General features: G+C 43.9%; 1 protein-coding gene across 1 annotated transcript in view; it reads right to left on the minus strand.

The window, feature by feature from the left end:
- The window catches only part of LOC137314019 (EMILIN-2-like), a 60,726-nt gene that overhangs the window by 32,990 nt on the left and 7,443 nt on the right, over window positions 1-20,293 (minus strand). The window contains exon 4 of the mRNA XM_067979714.1: window positions 6,481-8,403. Coding sequence (XP_067835815.1) covers window positions 6,481-8,403 — 1,923 coding nt within the window. The remainder of the gene's footprint in view (window positions 1-6,480; window positions 8,404-20,293) is intronic.

Raw genomic sequence — 20,293 nt, forward strand, 5'->3', positions numbered from 1 at the left:
GAAATGAACCCCAGTGCTTGGTTTGCTTTTTTATGGCCTTATTAACCTGAGTCACTACTTTTAGCGATTTGTGTATCTGTACCCCAAGATCCTCCCCCCATTTAGACTCTTATCATCCAAATAGTATGTAGCCTCCTTATTCTTCCTATCAAAATGTACCACCCCACACTTATCTATATTGAAATTCATTTGCCAATTACACGTTTGTTCTGCAAGTTTATTACTTTTGCACTTTAACACATTCTTATTTTGTATTAATTATACCCCCCCAATTTGGTGACGTCCGAAATTTTGAAATTGTACTTCTGATTCCCGAGTCCAAATCATTAATGTAAACTGTGAGCAACAGTGGTCCCAGCACCCATCCCTGTGGAACACCACTTCCCACCTTTTGCCAGTCTGAGTAGCTACCCTTAATCCCTACTTTCTGTTTTCTCTTTTGCAGCCAGCTTGCTAGCTGTCCCCTGACTCCACATGCTCTGACCTTAGTCAATGTGGTACCTTATCAAATGCCTTTTGAAAATCCAAATTTATTACATCTACTGCATTACCAGTCTCTACTGTTTATGTTACTTCTTCAAAGAATTCAATAAGGTTGATCAAGCATGACTTTCCCTTCTGAAATCCCTTCTGACTACTCTTTATTATATTTTTGGTTTCTAGATGTTTTTCTATTACATCTTTGAGTAAAGATTCCGTTAACTTTCCTACCACCAACTTTAAGCTAACTGGTCTATTGTTCCCTAGACTTGTTTTATCTCCCTTTTTAAATGTAGGAATAACATTAGCTGCCCACCACTCCTCTGGCACTATGCCCTTTCCTAATGAATTGTTACATATATATATATATATATATAAATAAATGTATGTAATAGTGCCTCTGCTTTCTCTTCCCTAACTTCTTTTAATATGGACGGATGCAATCCATCCGGACCAGGAATTTTATCCTCTCTACATTTGATTATCACCCACCTCTCTATCCTAAATGTCTTTATATCTGTTTTGATCTCTTCTTCTTCTAATATCATACCCACACTGTTAGTCTCCCTGGTAAATACTGAGACAAAATAACAATTCACTATTTCAGCCATTTCGCAGTTATCACCTGTGAGTTTATCTTGTGCATCCCTTAGTGGCCCTATCCCTATCCAGATTTTTCTTTTGTTATTTATGCGTCTGTAGAATATTTTACTATTTCTTTTTATATTCCTTGATAATTTAATATTGTAGTTCCTGTTTGACTTCTTTCCTAACCACTTCATATTCCCTTTTGTCATCCTTTCCTTTATTGTCTATGTATTAGAGTATGCCTTTCTCTTTACATTCAGTTTTACCCTTATCTCTTTATTCATTCATGGTGTTTCATTATTGCCTAGTTTGTACTTGTTTTTTAGAGGAATATATTTTTCCTGGGCTCTATTGATCACCATTTTAAATATTTCCCACTGTTGTTCTATCTCTTTGTCTGTCAATTTTTTTTCCCATTTTACCTTCCCTAGTTCCATTCTCATCCCATCAAAATTAGCTGTTTCCAATCTATTACTTCGGTCTTTGTCTTACTTATGTCTTTCTCAATCATTATTTTAAACCTTATTATGTTATGATCGCTATTACCTGGATGCTCCCCTACGCTTACTTCTCTTATCTGCTCTGGTTCATTTTCCATTACTAGATCCAGCAATCTAGCAGTGATTCCTCTCTTGGTGGGCTTGTCACATACTGGATAAGAAAGAAGTCATGTATACACTGTAAAAACTCCATTCTCTTTTCTCCTTTCCCCACCTCTTCTTGCCAGTTTATTTAGAGGTAGTTGAAATCTCCCATGATTATTATTCGATGTTTTTTACTCATTTCATAGCTTTGTCCACATATTTCATCCTCTGCTTCCCTTCCACTATTAGGTGGTCTGTAGAATATACCTATTAACGTGATCAATTCTTTCTTATCCTTGGAAGACTGCAGATAGTCCGAGGACAGTGGCCAGGAAGGGGATGGAGTCAGTGGCGAGGGAACTGAATTTGTGGCAGAGACCGAAGATGATGGCTTTGACCTTTCCAGTGGTTAACTGGAAGAAGCTACTTCTCATCCAAAACTGGATGTCAGACAAGCAGTCTGACAGCAGAGAGACAGTGGAGGGGTCGAAAGAGAGGTAGAGCTGGGTGTCATCGGCATACATGTGAAACCTGATCCCAAGAGGCAGCATGTAGATGAAAAGGAGGAGGGAGCCAAAGGTGAATTCTTGGAAGACTCCAGATGGTACATGGAGGGAAGTAAAGCCATTGCTAGAGATGCTTTGACTATGGGCTCGATGTTACCAGGGCTGCGGGTTCGCGGCGGGGGGACTATTGGGCGCGTGGGTAACGCGCCCAGTGAAATTAGTCAGCCACCCGCGCGATCGCAGCCCAATTGGATCCACTTACCTTGTCTTCCGGGTTCCCCACTGCTGATCTGCATGTCGGGCGGGCTGCGCATGCGCAGTAAGATCTGTCAGCTGGAGGAGCTCTATTTAAAGGGGCAGTCCTCCACTGACAGATGCTGCAACTAATAAAAAAAATTACAGCATGGAGCAGCCCTGGGGGAAGGCTGCTCCCAGTTTAATGATGCCTCACTCCAAGTATCATTAGATGGGGTGAGGAGGAGGGGGAGGACAGAGATCTTCCCCCACGGCGGGTGGGAGGAAGCGGCCTGCCTCTGCCACCAGGAAGGCCTGGCTCGAGGTGGCAGAGGAGGTCACCTGCACCACCAACATATCACGCACCTGCATACAATGCAGGAGGCGCTCCAATGACCTCAGTAGGTCAGCCAAAGCGAGTACACTTACTCATTCCCCTACACTCCATCTGCCACATCATTGCCCCCACTCCACACCTCCTTCTGCACTGCCAACACTACTCTGTCACATCACCCCTCATACCCACTCAAACCTCATCCTCATCTTACCTGCACTTACTCACCTCGCCAGTACTCGTCCCACCACTACCACTCAACCCAATCCTCATACAATCTCATGGCTCTATCTCATACTCACCCTCTTGTGCATCTCTTTCACGGTCAGCCTCACTCAATCTGCCACTACCTGTGCTGCAGCCACAGGGCATGCAACAGATATGTGCAGTAGGCAGCGTAAGGCAAACGTGTCGTGAGCATGAAGGGGATGCACAAGGGTGTTTGAGGGTTTGTCACGGTTGTTACTTATATTGAATTTCTGACCAACTCACATTACATATTATATTGGCACCATTACTGCCATGTCTTTGCGAATCTTGTCTGGTTTGTGCAATAAAGCCCTTTCCTGAGGATCACTATGAAGACCCACAACTGATGCCACCCATTGTGTCACTGCAGAGTGGGTGTAGGTGTACTTGCAGGGCTCTTTTGTGCACGCGGCTGAGAGACATCGGCGATGTCCCCGGTGACACACTGGAAGGTTGCGGAGAAGTTGTTGAGGGCAGTGGTGACTTTGACAGCGACAGGTAAGAAGATGGTGCTCAGGCTAGCCGGGAGCAGCTCGGCATGAAGGAGGCTGCAGATGTCCACGACTACATGTCGAGTGACTCTGAGCCTCCGTGTGCACTGCTGCTCAGAGAGGTCCAGGAAGCGGAGCCTCGGTCTGTGGACCCTGTGGCGAGGGTAGTGCCCTCTGCGACGCATCTCTCTCTGCGGTAGACCTCCCTCCTGCTGTACAGGTGAATATGTCACAGCACTCTGTTGTGGAGCTCCACGTGTCAGAGGTGGACGGCGTGGATGGCGCGGCTGGTGATGCTGTTCGCCCTACGAGGAGGTCATGACTGCAGCTATGGTGGCCCCCATCCGGAAGATGTACATCTGAGGGGGTCCGCAAGGTAGGTACATGTCTCTGGACCCCGGGGTAAGTGTGCAAGTTGGTGACTTTGATTGTCAGGAGGAGGGTGGTGGAGGCCAAACTTTGTCCCAAGTGACAGAGTGGCCTCCTGCAATGAGTGAGGGTCTCCCCCCACCACCTGTCACATGGACCTTTGCAGCTGCCACAGGCTGACAGCTGCAACAGGTCCATTTGAACTGGGAGTGTTTCCCCCAGTGTGGGAAACAGTCCCCATTTGCTATAAAATCCCACCCCTCCTCACATAATCCCTTAATCAGATCAGTTAATGACCTGAACAAGCAAAATAAATACCTTCAAGTGGAACCCCGCTGGCTTTAATTGCCTGCGGGATTCCCACCGGCGCTTCAGTGGGGAACCCGGAAGTGGGCGGGTTGTAGCCAGGCTTCGGTTCTGCTCTGGGATTCTCCGATTTTCGGAGCCCCCCCACCAGGAATGCACCCGATAGCGGGTGCTAAAATGATGCCCAATAAGTGAGTAGGTAAGAGTGGAACCAAGTGAGGGCAATCCCACTGAACTGGACAATGGAGGAGTGACACTGGATGATGATGATGATGTGGTCAATTGTGCTGAACTGTGCAGAAAGGGTGAGGTGGATTAACACGTTACTGTCACAGAGAACGTCATTCATAACTTTGATTATGGCTGTTCGATGCTGTGGGAGAAGCAGAAGCCAGGTGGAAGGGATTCGAACAGGTAGCTGTGGAAGAAAAGGGCACATAGGTGGGAGGCAACATGTTCAACCACCTCGAGCAGAAAATTATTTGATAGTCGCTCCACCTGCTCCCCTGTGCTCCTCCTCGACTTCCAGGATTTTCCACTGGAAGTGATGGGGAAGTGTAAAATGTCAAGCAATGCATTGGGCAAACAATGGAAATATATATTTTCCGTCACTTGTTCCATAGCAACGTCGGGCCTAGGGGACTCCTAAAGGGCTATAAAGAATATGCATTTGATCATAGGCTGATCAAGTGATAGGCTATGACAATTCTTTTCTACACCTTAAAAAAAAAGTCAAAGTTCTTCAGCTGCCAAAGAGGTCACCGGGCACACTATCTGTTACAGGGCTCAGAGGCCTGCTGCATGCTAATCTCAGCCCCTTCTTTGCAGGCTTCCAATGGTAGGATGGGAAACCTGTTTAAAAAATGCAAATGACCCAACCATAGAAAATCATAGAGGGAGGATGTTAGGGGCATGTTCGTCTGCTGGTGGGATTCCCAACCTGCTGAATAGAGGCCAGAATTCCACCATAACAGGAAATCTAGGCCAGCTTACTTACAGGAGCAACTAGAAATGGCTGAGAAGGATTGGACAAGAGCTTCCAGAAGACAGCAGCTTATTGAAAAATGATGGTATTTTAAAAAAATGATCAAGGGATGAAATTATATAAACACAAAATACACCAAATAGGTGTTCAAAATCAACTGCTCTGATTTTAACTCAAGCTGGGAATCGGATGGACAGGAGCTGAGGCAGGCACCAAACCGCCCTGACCTCAGCAGCGTGAGGCCCAGGAGATTTTAACCCCACGGCCTCATCTGGATAGGCCCTGTCATTCACCTGCCCGAAACCGGCAGGAAGCGGCACCAACCGACGGGCAACAGCAGAAAGTTGGGCGGCAGGAGGCCAAAGGAACAGTCTCCGGCACTCAGGTAAGTCTCAGGAAAGCCGCAACTGCTTCCCCGCTCAGGCCCAAGGTCAGGCCCCGATGATGTAATCATAACATGATTTACACATTCAAAGGAGGACCCCACTGGCTTCTGGCAGTAGTACCTGTTCAGAAGAGCAGGTTAAAATTCTAGGCTGCGGGATCGGTGTGGGATGTTGGCTGTTAAGTCCTATGGGCGATTTTAACTGTCTGCCCAGTTTCCACTGAGCAGCTGAGTTATAATCACCCTTAATATTTGTGGCGCAGGGACATAACGTAAGCTCCCTCTAGAAAATAAAGCTCAAGTGTTTACATCCCCCTTCAGAAATGACAAATCTGCCACTATCTGCAGTACCGGACTTGGCTCATAAATTTGGTAGTTTTCATTAACAAAATTAAGAGTTGGCTAGGATGCATCACTTCCTTTGACATTACTGCAAAATACAGATGGTGGGAGGATGGTGGTGAGTCCTTTATAAATGAATACTGAATGAAAAGTAGTGTCAGAACTAGGATTTCAGGAAACTGAAATGGTGGGAGTGTAAAATTTTTGTGCTTGAAATGTGAAATACGCCCAGCACTGCAATTATAGATTTTATCCTTCCAAAGTTGGGCTGTGCCTGAAGAAAGCATGTAGAGTTATTTAATACCAGTATGAAATACTGGTGCTTACACATCTGTCATTGGTGGTGGTTGTGGTGGGAACAATTATGAATTAAACATATCAAGAATATCATACAATATTAAAGTAAATTACCTGAAGTGCAATGTTTCCTATAGTGCATTAACATTAAAATGTTAGATGTACTGACTGACAGCACTGATAATAAATATTTTATTAATTAGGTACGTAGTAGATGAGCAGGTCGATTAGCATCTAAGCCTAACGCATCCTTTACCAAGGGAAAAAAATATTTGGAATTTCAGGCAACGCAGCAAGGAACAGAATATAGTCAAGGTCAATGAATCCTACCTGGAAGAGGCTGAAGTGGAAGCAAATCTTCAGCGTTATGAGCAATTTTAGGAACTTGGCTTCGGAATTGCCGAATAGCACTCTTCAACATAACAATGTCTTTTGAGTGCGATTTCACAGTTTCATTTATCTGATGGGCACAGTTCCAAAGACTGCTGACGTGTTTGTTCAGACCATCTTTAATCCGCTGGAGGCTGCCAGAAATATTGTCCAGTTTACTGCATACATTCTCAATGTGGGCCACCCTGCTATCAACATGGGAGACTTCCTTCTGGATCCCCTGAGTACTGTGTTTACACTTACTAATGTCTTCAGCAATCTGACTTGTTAGTTGCTCCAATCGTTCCTTCATTTCAATTAACTGACTATCATTCTGCTGGAGCTGGGACTCTAGGTTTTTGACTGTTTCCTGGAGTTTGTAAATCTTATCCAGGTGTTCCTGCTGCTTCTTCATTAAAGTGGACTTGACCATTAAGAGTGCTTCGGTATTTTTATTCAGACCTTCCCACTGTGCTCGTACAGAGTGCTCTACTCTGTTTCTGGAGGCTTTTAGTGAGATGATTTCTCCTTGTACCACTTCCAAGTCTTTATTTTCTCTCATCTTCTTGAGACCTTCATGAACTGTACCATTCAGAGATTTAAAGAGAATGAAGTTTTCTTCAGTTTTTAATAATACGTCCTTATAGTCATTTTTGCAAGTTTCTAAATCCATTTTGATGTCCTTTGTCTCCCTTGTAACAGAAGTACAACCAGTCAGGCATAAATTTTCTAACTTCTGCAACCTGTTCTCAAAATGGTCCATCCCATTATTGATTTGATCATTACTGGAATTCAGACCATTTTGGACTAATGATTCCAGCTTGCTTTCTATTGCACCAGTAGAAGTTGTGTTGCTAATCTGTGCCAAATCATTGTTATGTTTAGTCTCCAACAATTGTAGCCTTCTCTTTAGCAGTTCCTTCACACCGTCCACTTCAGTTTCAATGAGTCCTTTCAGACTATACTCAATATAAAAGCAATGTTCTTCAGCATTTTTCTCCGTTACATTTATTCTAGATTCAATTTCTTCTAACCTCTCACCAAAAATATCTTCCAGCTTAAGGGTAGTGAAACGTTTCATTTCATTATCCAATCTGGCATTCAATAGCCTGTTGGCATCTGCAATTCTGTAGACCTTTCGATCCATGTTGTTCAGTTGCTGTCTTAAAGTGCCTGTAGGAGCACAGCAGTTGAACTGGCCTGGTGATTCTTGTACAAGACTTCTGAGGTCATTGACCTCCTTTCTCAGTTCAGTCTCTTTTTCATTGAGCAATTCTGTTACATTCTCATAGTGTGATTCATTTTCTTCACATTGTTGTTTGAGGGACATTAACTTATACTCACAGGAATTTTTCATATCTGCAAATTTCATGTCAATGCCTATCATAATCTCTTCTCTGAGAGTTTCAAATTTACTATCAATGTAAGATTGATAAAAGTCTCCACTGGAAAATGGAGAATAAGTAGAAATAGGTCCTTGAACTGCTTCCGTTAGCTGCTTCAACTGTCCATCATGTCCAGTCACCATTCCGTGCAGTTCATCCAGCATTTCGCTCTTGCTTTTTAATGTGTCCTTAACTTCTGTGAGTTTAGACATCATTTCACCCATTTCCGATCGATAAAACATGCCTTCATTCTCTTGACTGTCTGGAACATGGAAAGTCTCAAAGCCAACTGCACTGCCGGGCAGCCTGAGATTGCTCAATAATGTTACAAGCATTTTGCTGGTATCTTCCTGGACACTATGCCTCAGATTGTCACTCAATCCTGTTACTGAGGCCTGCATTTTTTCCAGGACCTGGTTAAGACGTTGTACCTCATATTCCAACTGTTGAATTTTCTGTCCTTGGGCATCAGTAGATAGCAGTTTATGAACTTGGCCATCTGTAGATTTGGATAATAATTAAAACATGCAATAGTCAATATTATATCATCGATAGAAAACATGTCTTTTTATGTGTACCCAGAACATAATTGTCAAATAAAATAGCTGTGAATTTTTAAATATTTAAACCTAATCAAACAGTTACATTTAGCCTAGAACCTAATAACATCATCTTTAATCTGCCAATTACAATTATAGAGGGATAATAGCTACAATGCGACCTGCCCAGACCTGTACAAAACAGCCGACTAAAAAAATCCAATCTACTATAATAGCATTGCTAAAATGTCTTAATCTCCAAAAAAAACACCACATACATTTTAAACACAATTACCTTTCAATGCTGTAATATAGTTGCTCACAGTTGTCGACTGAGACCCTTCATTTTTATTTCTGCTGTACTCTGGTATTCAATCATGGCTACACCCATTTATTGAGAAATATTAAGAAAACAGATGTGTTGAAATTTGATTCTTAACTACTCGACTACCCACAATTTCCATGTATACCCTTGATCAATACTGTTAATGTTCAAGTGGTTACTACTGTCCATTTTTCTGCAATCCAGCCTTTGCAGGCTGAAAAATATTAGTAAAGATGAAGGAGTATTGTTAAGAATTAAATTCTGGCATCCACCCACAAAACCTTCCTATCCATTCAACACTTGATGCTGATGTGCAAACTTAATTAGGCTAATGTATGAAAAGATGCCTACAAGAAACATAAGTTTGTCAGTCTCTCGTTCACAGGCTATTCCAACATACATGGGCCCTGCAAGAAGCTGCACCATGTATCACATTAAGCCAGTTTTTCATGTCCCTCAATTGCACTGATCATTTGGACTGTGTAGAATATGTTCAAAGATTAATTAACATTACTGGATCTCCCGTGGCTTTGTCCACGGAAAATCAATTTTCCTCAGAATGCATTGGTGATGCTGTAGGTATAAGTATGGGGATCTGCAACTTCTGGAGCATATGAAACTCCATCAATGGTGGAAGTGTGCAGCTGTGTGTCAGAACGATGATGCCCAAATAAGAGACATTTAATGGATTATGAATACAGCTATTTAGTACTTTGATGTCTAGTTAATAGTAATGTTTTTATTTGTGTTTGTAATTTATTATTCCCATCTATAGGCCTAGTGCCACACAATCCCTGGCTATGTACTCATTAACCTAAGATGGCTCAATTTGAGTCATTTTTGATTGCTAATTTGATTTGGACTCAGTCCTACACAGAAAAAGTAGAGACTATATCTGAGGAACAGCACACATCCTTTGATGACTGATATTCCTCCTATTGTGACCTATTCATTGTACAGCAGATAGAATCTGAGTCACTGGATGAGGACACCCAGAAAAGAGCCAGGGAGAGATTATTTTCAAATTAGACAATTTACCACAGGGTGTGCATAAACAGTCTAAAATTTCTTCTGGGCCATTGTATCCGTCTTCCAGGATACCTCTTTCAACTAAAAATGACCACTCTTTCAGCAGTGGTATCCTGTTTTTATATCACAACCATACTGCTTCCCTGTAATACTTTGTTGAGCATATAAGGAAAATAATGTTCTACTAATAGAGTGACTGTGCATTACTCAATGCTTATAATTTCAAGCAATTTTATATACAGACTGTGGTAAATAGTTGTTCACTGAAATGAGGGAGTGGACTCTCTTCTCTTTCTATTTGATGTCTCAAATTGGTGTTGGATTTATCTGAAGATATGCAAACCATTAAAAGCAACTCTGTGGAGGACTGGGCCGGGACAGGCTTTGAATTGCGAGTTCCCTTTTAACCCTCCGTAGAGTGTTATTTAGCCAATGGAACAAAAGAAAGGAAACAAATATAAATTTTGTTGGAATACGTGGGACATTAAATAGGATCAAAATCAATTAAATGAAATCCAATAAAATAATGGTGATAACCAGAACCAATAGTATTAGAGAAATGTCACACAGAAGGCCATTTAGCCCATCATGCCTATGCCAGTGCTGGGTTCACACCAAAGTTGTCGACTTAATCTCATTTACCTCTCTTTCCCCATAACCCCTGTAATTCTTCTCTTTCTAGTCTTTATACTCTTAAATATTGTTAATGACTTAGCTTCAAAGCCACTTCTGGTAATGTATTCCATATTCTATTATTCCTTTATATTAAAAAAGTCTTTCACTCTCCCCCTTCATGCTTCCAGTATAATCCTAAATTTACACCTTTTTGCTGATAAAGCCAGTGGAAATAATCTCTCCCTATTTATCCACTCAAACCAAATAGCATTGAAAGGAACAATACGGACTTTTTTTTTATTCGTTCACGGGATGTGGGCGTCGTTGGCAAGGCCGGCATTTATTGCCCATCCCTAATTGCCCTCGAGAAGGTGGTGGTGAGCCACCTTCTTGAACCGCTGCAGTCCGTGTGGTGACGGTTCTCCCACAGTGCTGTTAGGAAGGGAGTTCCAGGATTTTGACCCAGCGACAATGAAGGAATGGCGATATATTTCCAAGTCGGGATGGTGTGTGACTTGGAGGGGAACGTGCAGGTGGTGTTGTTCCCATGCGCCTGCTGCCCTTGTCCTTCTAGGTGGTAGAGGTCGCGGGTTTGGGAGGTGCTGTCGAAGAAGCCTTGGCGAGTTGCTGCAGTGCATCCTGTGGATGGTGCACACTGCAGCCACAGTGCGCCGGTGGTGAAGGGAGTGAATGTTTAGGGTGGTGGATGGGGTGCCAATCAAGCGGGCTGCTTTATCTTGGATGGTGTCGAGCTTCTTGAGTGTTGTTGGAGCTGCACTCATCCAGGCAAGTGGAGAGTATTCCATCACACTCCTGACTTGTGCCTTGTAGATGGTGGAAAGGCTTTGGGGAGTCAGGAGGTGAGTCACTTGCCGCAGAATACCCAGCTTCTGACCTGCTCTCGTAGCCACAGTATTTATATGGCTGGTCCAGTTAAGTTTCTGGTCAATGGTGACCCCCAGGATGTTGATGGTGGGGGATTCGGCGATGGTAACGCCGTTGAATGTCAAGGGGAGGTGGTTAGACTCTCTCTTGTTGGAGATGGTCATTGCCTGGCACTTATCTGGCGCGAATGTTACTTGCCACTTATGAGCCCAAGCCTGGATGTTGTCCAGGTCTTGCTGCATGCAGGCTCGGACTGCTTCATTATCTGAGGGGTTGCGAATGGAACTGAACACTGTGCAGTCATCAGCGAACATCCCCATTTCTGACCTTATGATGGAGGGAAGGTCATTGATGAAGCAGCTGAAGATGGTTGGGCCTAGGACACTGCCCTGAGGAACTCCTGCAGCAATGCCCTGGGGCTGAGATGATTGGCCTCCAACAACCACTACCATCTTCCTTTGTGCTAGGTATGACTCCAGCCACTGGAGAGTTTTCCCCCTGATTCCCATTGACTTCAATTTTACTAGGGCTCCTTGGTGCCACACTCAGTCAAATGCTGTCTTGATGTCAAGGGCAGTCACTCTCACCTCACCTCTGGAATTCAGCTCTTTTGTCCATGTTTGGACCAAGGCTGTAATGAGGTCTGGAGCCAAGTGGTCCTGGCGGAACCCAAACTGAGCATCGGTGAGCAGCTTATTGGTGAGTAAGTGCCGCTTGATAGCACTGTCGACGACACCTTCCATCACTTTGCTGGTGATTGAGAGTTGACTGATGGGGCGGTAATTGGCTGGATTGGATTTGTCCTGCTTTTTGTGGACAGGACATACCTGGGCAATTTTCCCACATTGTCGGGTGGATGCCAGTGTTGTAGCTGTACTGGAACAGCTTGGCTAGAGGCACAGCTAGTTCTGGAGCACAAGTCTTCAGCACTACAGCTGGGATGTTGTCGGGGCCCATAGCCTTTGCTGTATCCAGTGCACTCAGCCGTTTCTTGATATCACGTGGAGTGAATCGAATTGGCCGAAGACTGGCTTCTGTGATGGTGGGGATATCGGGAGGAGGCTGAGATGGATTATCCACTCGGCACTTCTGGCTGAAGATGGTTGCAAACGCTTCAGCCTTGTCTTTTGCACTCACGTGCTGGACTCCGCCATCATTGAGAATGGGGATGTTTGCAGAGCCTCCTCCTCCCGTTAGTTGTTTAATTGTCCACCACCATTCACAACTGGATGTGGCAGGACTGCAGAGCTTTGATCTGATCCGTTGGTTGTGCAATCGCTTAGCTCTGTCTATAGCATGTTGCTTCCGCTGTTTAGCATGCATGTAGTCCTGAGTTGTAGCTTCACCAGGTTGGCACCTCATTTTTAGGTACGCCTGGTGCTGCTCCTGGCATGCTCTTCTACACTCCTCATTGCAGCGGTTCAAGAAGGCGGCTCACCACCACCTTCTCAAGGGCAATTAGGGATGGGCAATAAATGCTGGCCTCGCCAGTGACGTCCACATCCCATGAACGAATAATAAAAAAATACTTATAAATATGGCAATTGAATGAGAGACTTTAAGTCATAATGATTATCAAATAATGGTTGTAACTAAGTACGGAATGATAAATATTTTAAATGAAGAACTAATTAGAATCAACTCGATATAGAAATTAAAATTTAGCAAAACATGGATTTCATTGTTACTTTAAATCATATAAACATTGGCAGTCGCAAGTTTTGAATCTGCTCTAGATATTCTCTCAGGTTCACTCTCCGATTTCTGCCATAAGTGGATCCTGTGTCTGTTATGATCAGGAGTTTACCTTTATTACCCAATGTCTAATCATACAATAACGTAACATAGGCCATAACAATGAACCTCCTCCCTTACAAAATGAACTCAATATTGTAATCTCACATATGTCCTCCACGTGTACTAATCCAATTTTCCATAAAGCAGATTGATTAACACTCCAGTGATTATCAAGCTGCTTTATTTCATAGACAGCAAATGAAGGTAGAGAAAGAGGTATAGAAAATCTCACGTTTCTCCACCTTATTTCAGACCCTCCTCATGATATAGAAAAAAAACGTCACACTATCCCTGTGAGTGGGTTTTCCTACCTTTTTCTGATTAGCCTTTTCTTTAAATCTGACCAGCTCTGAGCTTAAACATAGGAAACCTTTCTCTCACTAAGTCAGGTTCCCATCCCACACCTGGCTGAGCGGACCCAGACCTGGCTGAGCGGACCCAGACCTGGCTGAGCGGACCCAGACCTGGCTGAGCGGACCCAGACCTGGCTGAGCGGACCCAGACCTGGCTGAGCGGACCCAGACCTGGCTGAGCGGACCCAGACCTGGCTGAGCGGACCCAGAGCTGGCTGAGCGGACCCTGACCTGGCTGAGCGGACCCAGACCTGGCTGAGCGGACCCTGACCTGGCTGAGCGGACCCAGACCTGGCTGAGCGGACCCAGAGCTGGCTGAGCGGACCCTGACCTGGCTGAGCGGACCCTGACCTGGCTGAGCGGACCCAGACCTGGCTGAGCGGACCCTGACCTGGCTGAGCGGACCCAGACCTGGCTGAGCGGACCCAGAGCTGGCTGAGCGGACCCTGACCTGGCTGAGCGGACCCTGACCTGGCTGAGCGGACCCTGACCTGGCTGAGCGGACCCTGACCTGGCTGAGCGGACCCTGACCTGGCTGAGCGGACCCTGACCTGGCTGAGCGGACCCAGAGCTGGCTGAGCGGACCCAGAGCTGGCTGAGCGGACCCTGACCTGGCTGAGCGGACCCAGAGCTGGCTGAGCGGACCCAGGCCAGGCTGAGCGGACCCAGGCCAGGCTGAGCGGACCCAGGCCAGGCTGAGCGGACCCAGGCCAGGCTGAGCGGACCCAGGCCAGGCTGAGCGGACCCAGACCAGGCTGAGCGGACCCAAACCATGTGATTCTCTCTTCTTTTCTTCCCTGCCTGGAAGTTTGACCTTAGACTTCCTCACTGTCCAGGGATTGGCCAGTAGTGCTGCCAATCAAACTTCCCAAAGTGGATTTCTGCCAGACATTCCATGTTTAGCTCACAGACAGGATACTTGTTTCAACATTATGGATATAAACACATGCTGGAATCATCTGAATGCAGCTTATCTTTTTGTCGGAATCATAGAATCTTACAGCACAGAAGGAGGCCATTTGTCCCGTTGTGCCTGTGCCAGCTCTGTGAAAGAGCTGTCCAATTTAGTCCCACACCCCAACTTTCTCCCCATAACCCTGCAAATTAGTCCTCTTCGAGTACATGTCTAATTGCCTTTTGAACGTTCCTATGGAATCTGCTTCCACCACCTTTTCAGGTAGCGCGTTCCAGATCTTAACAACCCTCTGTGTGAAAAAATGTCTCCTTGTTTCCCCTCTGTTTATTTTGCCAATTATTTTAAATCTATGACCTTTGGTTACCAACTCACTTGCCAGAGGAAACAGTTTCCCCCTACTTGTTCTGTCAAAACCCCTAACAATTTTGAATACCTCTTTTAGGCCTCTCCTTAACCTTCTATGCTCTAAGGAGAACAATCTCTCCTCATGACTGAAGTCCCTCATCCCTGGTACCATTCTGGTAAACCTCTTCTGCACCCTCTCCAAGGCTTTGACATCCTTCCTAAGGTGTGGTGCCCAGAATTGGACACAATACTCCAGCTGAGGCCTAACCAATGATTTATAACGGATTAGCATGACTTCCTTGTTTTTGTATTTAATTCCCCAGTTACAAAGCCAAGTATCCATTATTAATACATGCTTCTCCAAGTGAGAATTAATTTTGTCCTTGCAAAATGGTCTCTAGTAGTTTTCCCATCACTGACATTAGTTACCAGGTTTATTCTCTCCCCTTTTTTGAATATGGGTGTAACATTTACAGTGCTCCAGTCCTCCGGCACCATTCCCACATCCAAGGAGGATTGAAAGATTGTGGTCAGTTTCTGCTATCACCACCCTTGCTTCCCTCAGCAACCTAGGATGCATCACATCTGGATCTGGTGATGTTAACTTTGAATGATGCCAACCTATTTAGCACCCCCTTTCTATCTATTTGTATCCTCCTATTTATCCGCCTAGTATACACCCTACCCAAATTTTTCTGTCCTCAAGTGGGAATTTTAACTCCTGGGCAGTAAGATGGTGGGATGCAGCAGCCACCCACTCAAGAGCTGAAGTGGGAGGCCTGGTCCATTTTAACAGCCAAGCCTCATTACGTAAGAACATATGATTAGGCAGAGCCAAAATGGTTTTATGAAAGGGAAATCGTGTTTAACAAATTTATTAGAGTTCTTTGAGGATATAATTAGCAGGGTAGATAAAAAGGAACCAGTGGATGTAGTATATTTGGATTTCCAAAAGGCATTTGATAAGGTGCCACATAAAAGGTTGCTATGCAAGATAAGGGCTCATGGGGTTGGGGGTAATATATTAGCATGGATAGAGGATTGGTTAACAGACAGAAAACAGAGTTGGCAGGCTGTAACTAGTTGGGTGTCACAAGGATCAGTGCTGGGGCCACAACTATTTACAATATATATTAACAACTAAGATGAAGGGACCTGCGTAATGTATCCAAGATTGCTGACGATACAAAGCTGGGTGGGAAAGTAAGCTGCGAGGAGGATACAAAGAGTCTGCAAAGGGATATGGACAGGTTAAGTGAACGGGCAAGAAGGTGGCAGATGTAGTATAATGTGGGGAAATGTGAGGTTATTCTCTTTGGTAGGCAGAATAGAAAAACAGAATATTTTTTAAATGGTGAGAAACTATTAAATGTTGGTGTTCAGAGAGACTTGGGTGTCCTGGTACAAGAAACACAGAAAGTTAGCATGCAGGTACAGCAAGCAATTAGGAAGGCAAATGGCATGTTGGCCTTTAGTGCAAGGGGGTTGGAGTACAAAAGTAAACAAGTCTTGCTACAAGTGTACAGGGCTTTGGTGAGATCAAATCTGGAGTACCGTGTACAGTTTTGGTCTCCTTATCTAAGGAAGGATATACTTGCCTTGGAGGCGACACAACAAATGTTCACTAGATTGACTCCTGGGATGACAGAGTTATCCCATGAGGAGAGATTAAGTACAATGGGCCTATACTCTCTGGAGTTTAGAAGAATGAGACGTGACCTCGTTGAAACATATAAGATTATGAGGGGCTTGACAGAGTAGATGCTGAGGTTGTTTCCCCTGGCTGACGAATCTAGAACTAGGGGGCATAGTCGCAGGATAAGGGGTCGGCCATTCAAGACTGAGATGAGGAGGAATTTATTCACTCAGAGGGTTGTGAATCTTTGGAATTCTCTACCCCAGAGGGCTGTGGATGCTGAGTCATTGAATATATTAAAGGCTGAGATGGATAGATTTTTAGACTCTAGTTGAATCAGGGATATGGGGATCGGGCGGGAAAGTGGAGTTGACCCCAAAGATCAGCCATGATCTGATTGAATGGTGGAGCAGGCTCAAGGGACCGTATGGCCTGCTCCTGCTTCGATTTCTTATGTTCTTATGTTCTATCCAATATCTCTATTCCCTCCTCCTCTACTGCGACACTAACTTCATCCTTTTCTTTTGTGAAGACAGATGCAAAGTACTCATTCAGTACCTCACTCATGCCCTCTGCCTCCACAAGAAGATTTCCTTTTCTGTCCCTAATTGGCCCTGCCCTTCCTTTAACTATCCCTTTGCTTTTTATATGTTTATAAAAGACTTTTGGGTTCCCTTTTATGTTACTCGCTAATCTTTTCTCATACTCTCTTTGCCCTTCTTATATCCTTTTTCAATTTCCCCCTGCACTCTCTGCATTCTGCCTGCTTTTCTATTGTATTCTGTACCTGACATTTGTTGTAAACCTCCTTTTTCTGTTTTGTTTTAACCTCTCTTTCCTTTGTGATCAAGAGAGCTCTAGCTTTGGATGTCCCATCTTTCCTCCTTATGGTTTGTACCCAAACTATCTCCGCCTTGAAGGCCTGCCGTTGCTCATTTACTGTTTTCTTGGCCAATCTTTGTTTCCAGTCCACTTGTGCTAGATCTCTTCTTAAATCACTGAAATTGGCTCTCTTCCAGTTGGGCATTTTCACCGTTGATTTTTCTTTGTCCCTTTCCATAGCCACTTTAAACCTAATTGTACTATGATCACTACAACCGAGATGTTCTCCCACTGAAACACAACACTTGCCCTACTTCATTCCCTAGAACTAGATCCAGCACTGCTTCCTTCCTCATTGGGCTTGAAACATACTGATTAAGGGAGTTCTCCTGTACACATTTTATGAATTCTTCACCCTCCTTGCCCTTTACTCTGTTGTTTTCCAGTCTGTATTAGGATAATTGCAGTTATAGCCACTATATCATAACCCCATGTGGCAATCTAATTAAGATAGCTGACTAATTCTTATCAAGAGAACCCATTGAGACAACTGGTCCCCCGTTATTAAAATATTTCCAGCCTTTTCCTTTGTTCAAAAAAAAGTGCTGATATTATGCGTATTAAAATCTTAGAATCTTAGATTCAATTTCCGAGTAAAACCAAGAATCACTCCCAGTTAAAATAGACAGAAATCCTGTAGACATGACAATGGTAAGCTGTTAATCTGAGACTTTCAGAGGTGACAAAGAGTGCATTATAATGCTGGAAATTGAAAGCTGTTTTATTGGTCTGATATTTACTTTTAAAATGGAGGAGGAAGTCTTTGGATCAGGGACTAGAAAGAACATACATTTGCAATATCATGAAACTTTTTTTTTATTCGTTCATGGGATGTGGGCGTCGCTGGCAAGGCCGGCATTTATTGCCCATCTCTAATTGCCCTTGAGAAGGTGGTGGTGAGCCACCTTCTTGAACCGCTGCAGTCTGTGTGGTGAAGGTTCTCCCACAGTGCTGTTAGGAAGGGAGTTCCAGGATTTTGACCCAGCGACGATGAAGGAACGGCGATATATTTCCAAGTCGGGATGGTGTGTGACTTGGAGGGGAACTTCAGCAGCAATCAACTGCAAGGCTGTGCTCAAAAATAAAAATGGACAAACTGACGCATTGTAGCACATGCTGAATGGTAGTATAGTCCCAGGCCATGTTAAAATATCCCAAGGAAGGAACCTGTCTGTCCACTGGGTTGTGCAGACTGTAGGCTATGCTTTGTGACAACTCCTAATCACCCCCAGACCCCCTGCCATAAAGTGTGTAGCAGGACATTAGGTGGAAGCTATCTTTTTTGGTGGATTTTGGGCTCTGTAGATATAGCAATCCTATCTCATTTCTTTACCATGGTGCTGCGGAAGTTGGTGATTCAGTCAGTGACATCACAGTAAGCACATTGTCAGTGGACTAAGGGATTAATGCTCAGTGCCAGTTCCAAGGCGTTGTACATAATACTGCCCTTGACAAATGACTATATAAAACATTATGTAAATCAAGCCAAATAGAATTTGCAATGATTAAATAATTTTTAATAATCACTACATTATAAAACCCCACTTCACAAGATGCATCCATGAAGTGAAGGGAAACTTTTCTATTCTGCAATTATGCATGCAATCTCCTATAAGTATAACAGCCTCACATCTGAAACTCATTTACTATAAATATACTGCAGATTACCATCACAAAATGATGGCCCTCTATTCATTAACACTAAAGACGCTAAAGTTGTCTGTACACTACAGAGTTGAATTGTTTTAAACATGAACTTCAAGTGAAAGAAAATCAAATCAGTCAATAATGTTTAGAACGTGTTGCATTGATTAAAACAACACAAAATAGGGTTGAGTAAAAAAAAAGTTCCTACAAAGGAATGCAAAAGCCCAGGACCCTTTGGTCTTCAAAATCTCTGTCATATGTAAACTTAGAAATGAGATTTAATAAACTATACTTGACAGCTTTAAATCAGACAGAATCCAGAATACATGATGTCACTTCGCCAAGCATTTGAGGGAAGAGGGCTGTCTTATAGGCTGCCAGGTAGACGGATATCAGTCAACGTTCATGTAAGAAATTTAGCATATCTAGAAAATTATCAATTTCAGTATCAAGTTCTGCCTTGTAATATTCCTTACACCACACATTAAAAACTTCTGCCGCAAAGCAGAGAAAGTTTAGCTAGAGAAACGGCAGATCAAAAAAGTACAACCAACTATTTTTTGAAGAAAAAAACTCTCCAGTGCTGAAGAATTAAAAGAGAGGTTGAAATGTGGAGCCTCCAGTAAAATGTTGGCAGGTTATCAAGGCAGGTTATCAGGAACAAGTTAAATTCCTTAACTCTGCATAGCATCCTCTGGGCAAACACTAATTTTTCTGGATTTCATGTTAGCTTTGTTCTTCTAAGAGGATCTTTTGCTGTAGACTTTAGTTTAAAAGATGGGCATCCTGTTTATTGGCCACAGTTACATCAAACAAAACCAATACTGTAAATAAACTGAACAAGCTACAGACTTTGGCGGTCGACACATAACTGTAGCGTTGTTTATATAAAGTAGTTTATTCACATTTAATTATTAACCTCTATAGCATCATTATGCAAGATAAACTACAGCAACCAAGGGATGATTACAAATAGGTAAAGCCCATGCCAAGTCCAGATTACAGTGAAAACTGCTTTTTTTTTTATTCGTTCATGGGGTGTGGGCCTCGCTGGCAAGGCCAGCATTTATTGCCCATCCCTAATTGCCATTGAGAAGGTGGTGGTGTGCCGCCTTCTTAAACCGCTGCAGTCCATGTGGTGATGGTTCTCCCACAGTGCTGTTAGGTAGGGATTTCCAGGATTTTGACCCAGCGACAATGAAGGAACGGCGATATATTTCCAAGTCGATATGGTGTGTGACTTGGAGGGGAACGTGCAGGTGGTGTTGTTCCCATGTGCCTGCTGCCCTTGTCCTTCTAGGTGGTAGAGGTCGCGGGTTTGGCATATGCTGACGTAGGAGCCTTGGCGAGTTGCTGCAGTGCATCCTGTGGATGGTACACACTGCAGCCACTGTGCGCCGGTGGTGAAGGGAGTGAATGT

The sequence above is a fragment of the Heptranchias perlo genome, chromosome 3 (genome assembly GCF_035084215.1).
Source record: "Heptranchias perlo isolate sHepPer1 chromosome 3, sHepPer1.hap1, whole genome shotgun sequence".
NCBI classification, from domain to species: Eukaryota; Metazoa; Chordata; class Chondrichthyes; order Hexanchiformes; family Hexanchidae; genus Heptranchias; species Heptranchias perlo.